This window comes from Mizuhopecten yessoensis, unplaced genomic scaffold, assembly GCF_002113885.1.
Source record: "Mizuhopecten yessoensis strain PY_sf001 unplaced genomic scaffold, ASM211388v2 scaffold8057, whole genome shotgun sequence".
Classification (NCBI taxonomy): domain Eukaryota; kingdom Metazoa; phylum Mollusca; class Bivalvia; order Pectinida; family Pectinidae; genus Mizuhopecten; species Mizuhopecten yessoensis.
In genome coordinates this window covers 378,134-387,005 of record NW_018407357.1, presented here as the reverse complement: position 1 = coordinate 387,005, position 8,872 = coordinate 378,134, and the positions used below count along the sequence as shown (strand labels likewise).

Below are 8,872 nucleotides of genomic sequence, written 5' to 3'. Positions count from 1 at the left end.
TTTTATATTGTTATATTTAAATTTTCATTTTCCTGTCTTGATATTAAAAGAGGCAGATCGCCCTGAATTTGACAAATTTCTTTGTCTGCACTATCGTTATTACTTCTTTGCCCATGTACATTAAATATAAAATATTCAGAAATTTATAATCCATTTGAACACCACAAATAGTTAAAGTTCATCTAGAAATAATCCAACTGGCCGTCATTGTTTGGATTTTATAAAGGAAAAATAAGTATTTCAGAACAAATTACTCCGAAAGACTGTTGTAAAAAATGATGCTGGATAATCCGAGTAGCACTAAGAAAAACGATTTATTGAATAGAACAATTTAGAATCATGAGTACTACGATAGCTCTATATACACAATGGTCTATGTTTCGAGGTGGAAGTAATCCAAAAGACACTTCCTGCTTGTGTTTTTCTCGGGAAGCTAGATAATTTGACTATCAACAGTGTTGGCTTATGTTGTTATGGAGATTTTGATTGCTTTGCCTCAATTTTAGTATGTTTTTTTTATAATGTATGCAATATAAATACAATTTGATAAAATTTCACATATGTTCTGTGTTTGGAATGTGGCATAATGAACTTGCTCTTACTTATAAAATTGCTCAAAATTCTGGTGAATCGTGTTGTTTTTAACATTCAATACCGTGACATTATTCAATGATATCCATTCTTAGCACAAAAACATATTCATTATTAATACAATGGGTATTGTTTCGTTTCTTAGCATAAGATAAAACTCATCCTGTCGATTCTGTGTGTGAGTGGCAATATTGGCCCTGATTTCTCCATCACTTCAAATGGGATAAATGATCATACACAACATACATTACTGCTGCTTGTTGCTGCTACAATTTTTGCTGAACCTCTTTTGAAATTGAGAGTTCTATAAACTGGAACTGCGATATGATCCCCACTTCCCACTTTTTCTCTACTACTACGGGGGGCACATGATATTTTCTGAGCGAAGTAAGTTTACTCTCTTATCTGAAATAGATTTTCAATAAAGATGTTGGTGTTTTAAGCCCGAGAAATGGTTATTTCTACAATTTGAGGAGTGGGTTGGTTGAACAAAAAATAGTAAACTAAAAAAACAATGTATGCCACATGTTGTACAACAAATTCACTGATTTCTATTTGTTAAAATAAACGTCAGCTGCATTTATTTCAGTAGAAAAAACAACCTTTCTAATTGTTTAGCCTTAACTCAGGAGCTAAGTAAACATTATAATGAACAATGCTCACTGTATTTAACAAACCTTAAAAGGCGTTATGCGTAGAACCAATGCTTTGTTAATTTAAGATATCCAATAAATATATATAAAGTTTGTTATTTCTAAACTTTGGAGAGGTGTACGAAGTGATTAGTTGTAATGGAAAACGTTAATAACTTCTCTTACCTAAGTGATACACAGAAAACATAAACCATTGACTAAATATTTAAAGTGCGTGTAGATTTATGACAGAGTTCATGATGGTCTCGGCATAGAAGTTTCGGATGTAATCAGGCGTCATTTCAATGAATTTATATCATGTTTATGATTCTTCAAGATGGCCTCAGCTCAGAAATTACTGGTGGTAGCTATCGACTTTGGGACGACGTACTCGGGTTACGCCTTTTCCTTCTACCACGAGTATAAGTCTAACAAGAAAAAAGTGAGAACTTACCTTTGGCCGACTGGAATAGGCTTGGAACAGTCCACTAAGGCACCTACCTCCATACTATTTGACTCCAGACAAAAGTTCCACTCATTCGGGTACCAGGCAGAGGATACTTACACCAGGTTGCCGGATGACCATCAAAAGCAATGGTATTACTTCAAAAGATTCAAAATGACGCTTTTCAAAAACGAGGTGAGAATTTCATCAACCAGTATGTAGAATACTATTCACTTTCAGATCTTCTTAAGAAAAACATGTTTCTTATAGAAGTTGACGATCATTCTATAGCAGTTAACAAAGAATTCTACAACAGTAGAAACAAGTTAGATTAAAGGGTTCCACTAACTCAGTTATAATCGCAAAGAACATTTCCAGTCAGAGCTGTAACTTGAAGTATTTTCTTCTACATGTAGAAGATGAAGCAGCCGAAAAGTTTTTTCTGACCTAAAATGACTGTTCTTGCGGCCCAAAACTTTGGCTCTAATTTACATTCACGATTAACAATATTAACTAACAGTATTTAAGTCTTGCGTTTCCATTTATTGCAGTATTTTATTATATGAACAATGGTAATATCATAATGTTCATTTGATGGTACCATTTCCAGAATTTAAATGAGATGACCAGGATAAAAGATGTGACAGGAAGGGAGATGCGCGCAATGGACGTGTTTTCAGCAGGGATCAACTACCTTCGGGATCATTTCCACGAAATGTTGCAGGAAAGAAGCATCGTTGAAGAAGAGGACATCCAGTGGGTTTTAACTGTACCCGCAATCTGGAACGATGCTGCCAAACAGTTCATGAGGAAGGCTGCAGTGAAGGTAAATCTACCGGATAAAATGTTACAATGTAGTTACAGGTAACTCAAATGCTTAAAGCGCCTGTCTGTTCCAATTTGATCAGTCAATAGTCATAGTAGAATTTGGTTGTTTTGTTGGTTTATTCCTTATACAGTTGTTCACTTCTATTTTTCAAGACATCTTTGATAGATTATGTAAGATTTCATTACAATGGTTACTCCCAAATGTCAAAATGCCGATTATTATAAACGCTGTCCGGGTTTTATTTCCGTTCCTTTTTCGACAATAAATCTTATGGACATCATTTATCAGTAAAAGCTGTGTTTAAAATACGCAAAGAAATAATTGCATTCTGATGGAACAATCCGCAAACACATTCCAGATGTGGCAAATGACAGATCTTGTAACCATTAAAACACTTAATGTTTCCCTATGATTATTTCGTGTACTTCTAATTTTGAAACATTGTGAAGGAAAGGAGGGATGGCATATTTGGCTGTTTAGTGGTCCCCTCACCGATTATCGTTTATTTTTGCATCGCCATACCTTTAGGTAAGACCTACACAAATTGATTTACATGTATGTGAATAAAATTCGTTTAACCCCTTCCGACATATTAGGGATCTAATGAGGGGCAGTAAAATGACATATATTTTGTTTCTCTGTTCCAAAACTATCCATTAATTAAGTCTAAATCAATTATTCAAATATGTGTTCGCAAAAAACATCAATAAAATGTGATTAAACAAGAATAAGTTTCTTTTAATTCCATTAAATGTTACCCTTCATTTTAACCATAACATTTATTTGAAAGGTCAATGAAAAGAGTATGATAAATGCACCTATGAATAGGACCTTTAGTATTTTCTCATGAGCTTCATCAAGAAATTAACTCACTGTGTTAAATGACGCAATCAAATCCGATGATTGGTCACAGTCTGACTAGCTGTGTCCTTCTCAAGAGGATTGCATTGTAAATAAAAGGAATAATTATTATAAATCAGAAAATTTCATAAATATAAATAAACAAAAGATAAAAAAAATTTAGTGCACTGAAACGTCACCAAACATAAAGTAATAATGAAGTGATTCGGTGCTGGTTGACATGACAATCTGACATATTGTCTCATGTATGTATACATGCAATGGGCCCCTTGTCCCTATTAATTTTACTATTTTACCTTTGATACATTCCATTGAACTACTAAGACTATTTTTCATTTAATATTCCTGGAGTATCAATTATGTTTCGGATCAGAATACAAGAAACACAAGAGTTATTGTAACGTGAATACAACAGAAATCAACTTTATTTGAAATGAGTCACTGTGACTATTTGTTTTTTGTTATCGACCCACTATTTTATTGTGAATTCTTTAATTGATCCTCAACCTAATGGTTGTTCGTTAAAAACATTAACTAATAAAAGATTCATGTATGCCTTAAATCGGAAATTTGTCATTACCCCCAATATCTCCAAATAGGTAAAGCCGATTTTTTTCCTCACAAATTGTAATTTATATAGGTCTGTCCCAAATGTATCATCATGCAAAAATAAATGCTTATCGGTGAGCGGCAGCCAAATATGGCTCCCATCTTTTTCTAAAAGATCAACAATTTCACATTAGATAAATAATGGTGAATACCAAATCAAGTTGGCCAACATAACACGTACATTATCTGCATTATTTGCCTTTTTTGTCTAACAAAAATGTGACAAACTGGATATGGTAGTAATTTAGAAGACAGGGCTGTTAAAACTGTCATTTTTCTGATCTTTTTAAACGTTCAACTACTTGTATCTCTATTATATCTAATTCATTGCAAAACCGAACCAATATTTTGATGAGTTTTTGATTTTTTAATAGAAAATTTGAAAATACACATGGTGGTTTTTTTCCTAAAAATTTGGGAGAATTTGTGAATTATTAAAGAAACGACACTACGGCGTGATGCCGGAAAAAACCCTCTCACTACTGAAAATTCAATCTCCCTACTTTGTGTTCCAACGGCATCGCATTTATGTGCTAGAGTATAATATATACAAGTCGGTATATGATGATACTTTACAAAATCTGTGTAGTAGGTAGAGTCCATGTCATATTGCCTACACCACAAGTCCGGCATAGCTACAGAAAATGTAACAAGTACAAAAGTGTCCCAACCATTTCTCAGTTATTTTAAACATATTGCTTATACGTTTTTTTTTAATTATACAAGCAAACGCTTAAACATTTTAATTAAGATGGTCTCAGAATAAACCGTCCTTCAGTATGTTCCTGTTCTACATCTCAATACCACCGAGTTCCAAAATATTGTCCCTAATGTAAAGCTAAGAGGGCATTTTATGGAATGTCATTATCGAGACATCTTTACTGTCATATTAGAATGAAAGAATGAGGCTTGCTTGATAACCAAGTAATTCAAATATATACGTTTTCCATTTTTTCCAAACAAATGTGAAAACTTCAAAAGAATCAACCAGCTGTGCAAGTGTCTCAAGCAAGCAATTATCTAAACTTCTTTCTTCAATTCCAAGTACCATTGAATCAGGACTACCCTTCTGAGCTAAAAATAAAAACTACATACTCTTCTACATCAGCCCCGTTCCCTGATCTTTCACTATTATGCTGTACGATAAGCGTCGCGATATCGTTTTCGCGATGGCAACTTTCCTCTTCTTGATATCACCATCCCCGTTTCCCTAACGTAGTTAATCAAGAGCTTGCTCAGGATATCATGGTTTCAGCGATAGTTTTTGACTGCTGAAGGACAAACTAACACGTTTGGTTTCGGGAGATGCAGGTTGATGTATACCACAGATAGGTTATATGGTCGACATCATAATCCCATAGGAAAATAATTTATTTCAATGTGTAATGTTTTTTATTATGTTAGTTACGCTTTTGTTGTCACATGGGTATTCTCGTCTTGTGCTTAGATAATTACTGGTTAACAAATGGTATCTGCATGATGACTATCGAATTGCTAGTAGGTAATGAATATCCTATATTCCAATGCTCTTGCAGGCCGGCATAAATGGTGATCGTCTGAAACTGGCTCTTGAACCGGAAGCTGCTGCCTTGTATTGTAAATCTAACGTTCGCCAGGAAATGTTCCCCATCGGCCATACGTTCATGATTGTGGATTCTGGAGGTATTTATCTCGACCTTGAGAATCGAACAGAAGTAGCTGCTTCTTACTATCAAGCACATCCTAATTAGGTCAATGTTATGGATCGCCGTATCTGCCTTATTGTGTTCAACTCCGTTACATTATATGGTAACTTCCTTATGATATGTCATTAAATAGAGACTCTTGACATAACATAAAGAAGTATCCACATATAATAAAGAACTAACTACATAACGAAAGTAACTCTTAGTCAGAAATACACTGTATTGATCTTTCCAAACATTATCGACATCATTCGTAAGTGATCCCATACTCATAATATGAAAGTTGTGTTTACCTTGTCTGTTTACTCTGTAAGTACATTTTTGTATGTGCTATCAAGTCATTTTAAAATCTACCATTATCATTTTCAGGCGGTACGGTGGATGTGACTGCGCACAAGGTTCGCCTTTCAGGTAAACTACAGGAAGTCCTTCCTCCATCAGGAGGTCCATGGGGAGGAACAAAGGTAGACGACGCTTTCCAGACATTCCTTGTGAAAGTCTTTGGACTCGCCGCTATCAGGAAAATGTCAAAAGCTGAAAATTTGCAGATAGAGAGGGAATTCGAGATTGTCAAGCGGTCTTTTAACCCGGTAGCTACAATGTCAGCAGCAAATATCTGGATTCCTTACTGTCTTAGAGAGAGCCTGGGTAGAACAACCGGAATACAACACTCTATCAAGATTAGAGGTGATAAAATGAGCATTCCACACCTAACGGTTGCCAGCTTCTTTGATGTGCCAGTCCAAAAGATTGTAAACCACGTAAGGGAGCTGATGGCAAAACCGGAGATGGCTTCTACCAATAATATCTATTTGGTAGGAGGACTATCAGACAGCAAACTACTGCAGGCCGCTATGAAAAAAGCATTCCCTCACATCCAGGTACATATATCGGTGGAGGCAAGCTCGGCTGTCCTCAAAGGAGCAGTCATTTTCGGTCACGACTCCGACATTATTGGATGGAGAATTGCACCATTGACATATGGTGTCAGTACGTATGGTAGCTTTGACCATAACAGACATCCCAGACATAAACTTACACTAATCGAAGGAAAAGAATACTGCTCCGGCATCTTTGCGAAGATTATAACAAACGGTACAAGTATGCGGAATGGTCAGGCAACTCCTTATCGACAATTCTCTCCAATTTACCAAAATCAGACATCAGTGTCTATAGAGGTTACTGCATCTCCTTCTGCATCTCCATCTTACGCCACAGATCCAGGGTGCCGCGTCCTTGGAACTATCTTGGTGAGAATGCCTGACCTCACAAGGGGAACTAACAGAAAAGTCAAGGTCAGAATGATAATGGGAGGTACAGAGCTGAAGGTGGAGGCTGTGGATGGAAACACTGGTGTGACATATGCAGCTACATTTGATTGCATTTAACTGTAACCGATACCTTATAATTGGTGTGATAAAATTGTCGTGTTTTAGTGTTTTTGGCTAATACAACAATTTATGATTTTTTTTTATTTATTTAGTGTATGGACTATTTTTGAAAACAGGAGAACCGCATCTGAGCACAGGCTCTAATTGATAAAAAGATATGCTTTATGTTTGTTTATAACATGACGTCATATGTGCTGACAGTATCATATAACAAATATGTGTCGGGTAGTTAAACACGAACTGTCATACATTTATAACTTAAAAGACTTTTTCATCACCTGTGCATCTGAGAGGGATACAGTGATTTTACATGGTCGTCTCCGTCATGTCATTAAAATGTATGGTTTCATTGGAACTTCATTTGTATTACCAATATTCCTGCTTCAGAGTCCTTTTTAGACCTCACATTTCCCTAAAAAAGTATGTTAGAACCACAGAAAAACGTATTGCTATGTGTAGTCTAATTAGGTCTGCAGAAATGATTCAGCAAACATTTTTGTGGGTGAATTTGAGCTACAATTTAACCAACATTACTTGCCTGTAAGCATCCAAATGTTTTCTTTTATTATCCTGTCTAGGATAACAAGAGTCAATAATCAAACCAAATCAACATGAAGTTCTAAATCTTCCCAATATTTGTAAATATGTATAATTAGATTAAGTTTGAGAGAATAAATGAAAATAAAGAGAGAATGAAGGGAAAGAGGCCTCCTTCGTGAGGTTACATTATGTAATAGGGATGAACCCGGGGCACCCAACCCTGGCATTCCTCCCAAAAGTTAATGGGGGAATAAAATACAAGATCTGACTCGGTGATCGTATTTTCTGTAAATATAGAACACTGTTTACAAAATCACCCCGAACAAAGCCATACTTGAAGGTAATATGAATTGTGTTGGTGAATCATGAACTAAGCTAACATAGTATCAGTTTGCTTTGTCACTAGGTAATATTCAAATGAAGTATATTGAAATGGTGCAAAATTTTCAGAAGAAATGCGAGTTTTTGAAATCTTCATTAGAACAGATCAATAATTCCACACATACTTTAAGTGACATTCGCTTCTTAACACAAATTCTTGAGTAGCACGTCTGTCGATGTTTGACATGTACTTTGATACAGTTCCTCAATTCTTTTTATTCTTCTTTAATCCCGTATACAGATTTGTCTTTTTAAGAGCTTTAGTTCTCCATGACAAACGTTCACCAATCAGAGAGACATTTTCACCAAACTGGCACTCAAGTCCCCTCATACATGGTCGCTCGTCATCTTCTACTACTGAGAAGATGGTAGGCATCCTTGCGTAATCTCTTTTCTATTTCTTCCTTGGCATTTGTACTGGAATCAAAGTTCATCACAAAGTAGCTGATTTTTTTTTCCAGCAGGGAAAACACTTTTCAAGTTTTCATAGTTCATAATATCCTAACATTATGAAATGTATTGAACAAGTAGGTTAAAGAAGAAAATCTCCTTATTCACGGAAGCCCCGGTGTTCACACTCCGTCTCTTACCTACTTGTTATTACCTATCGTCTATGGATCTCTATTAGAATTAATACTCCGGTATCCACCTAAGATTCCTCCACCGAGACATCTACCAACCAGCACCTATAGGTCGTTGGACTCCTCCGCCTCTTCGTGTGCTATTTTCCCACTTTGTGATCCCTTGAATCCTTATTGGATCTGTCCGATTAAACAACCTATTAAACAACCATACTATATGGCCACCCCTACGAAACAACCTCAGCGAGCTGTTTCGAGGTACATGTACCTTTTACCTTGCCCGATTCAAGCACTAAGTAAAGAGACAGAATAAACTCCTCTCCGGCC

General features: G+C 35.8%; 1 protein-coding gene across 1 annotated transcript in view; it reads left to right on the top strand.

Moving 5' to 3' along the window:
• The window catches only part of LOC110454759 (heat shock 70 kDa protein 12A-like), a 10,542-nt gene extending 2,697 nt beyond the window's left edge, over positions 1-7,845 (top strand). Inside the window, exons 2-6 of the mRNA XM_021504444.1 lie at positions 1,561-1,863; positions 2,279-2,494; positions 5,503-5,629; positions 6,022-7,054; positions 7,162-7,845. Of these exons, the coding sequence (XP_021360119.1) occupies positions 1,561-1,863; positions 2,279-2,494; positions 5,503-5,629; positions 6,022-7,040 (1,665 nt within the window). The 3' untranslated portion in view covers positions 7,041-7,054; positions 7,162-7,845. The remainder of the gene's footprint in view (positions 1-1,560; positions 1,864-2,278; positions 2,495-5,502; positions 5,630-6,021; positions 7,055-7,161) is intronic.
• Positions 7,846-8,872: the final 1,027 nt, after the last annotated feature.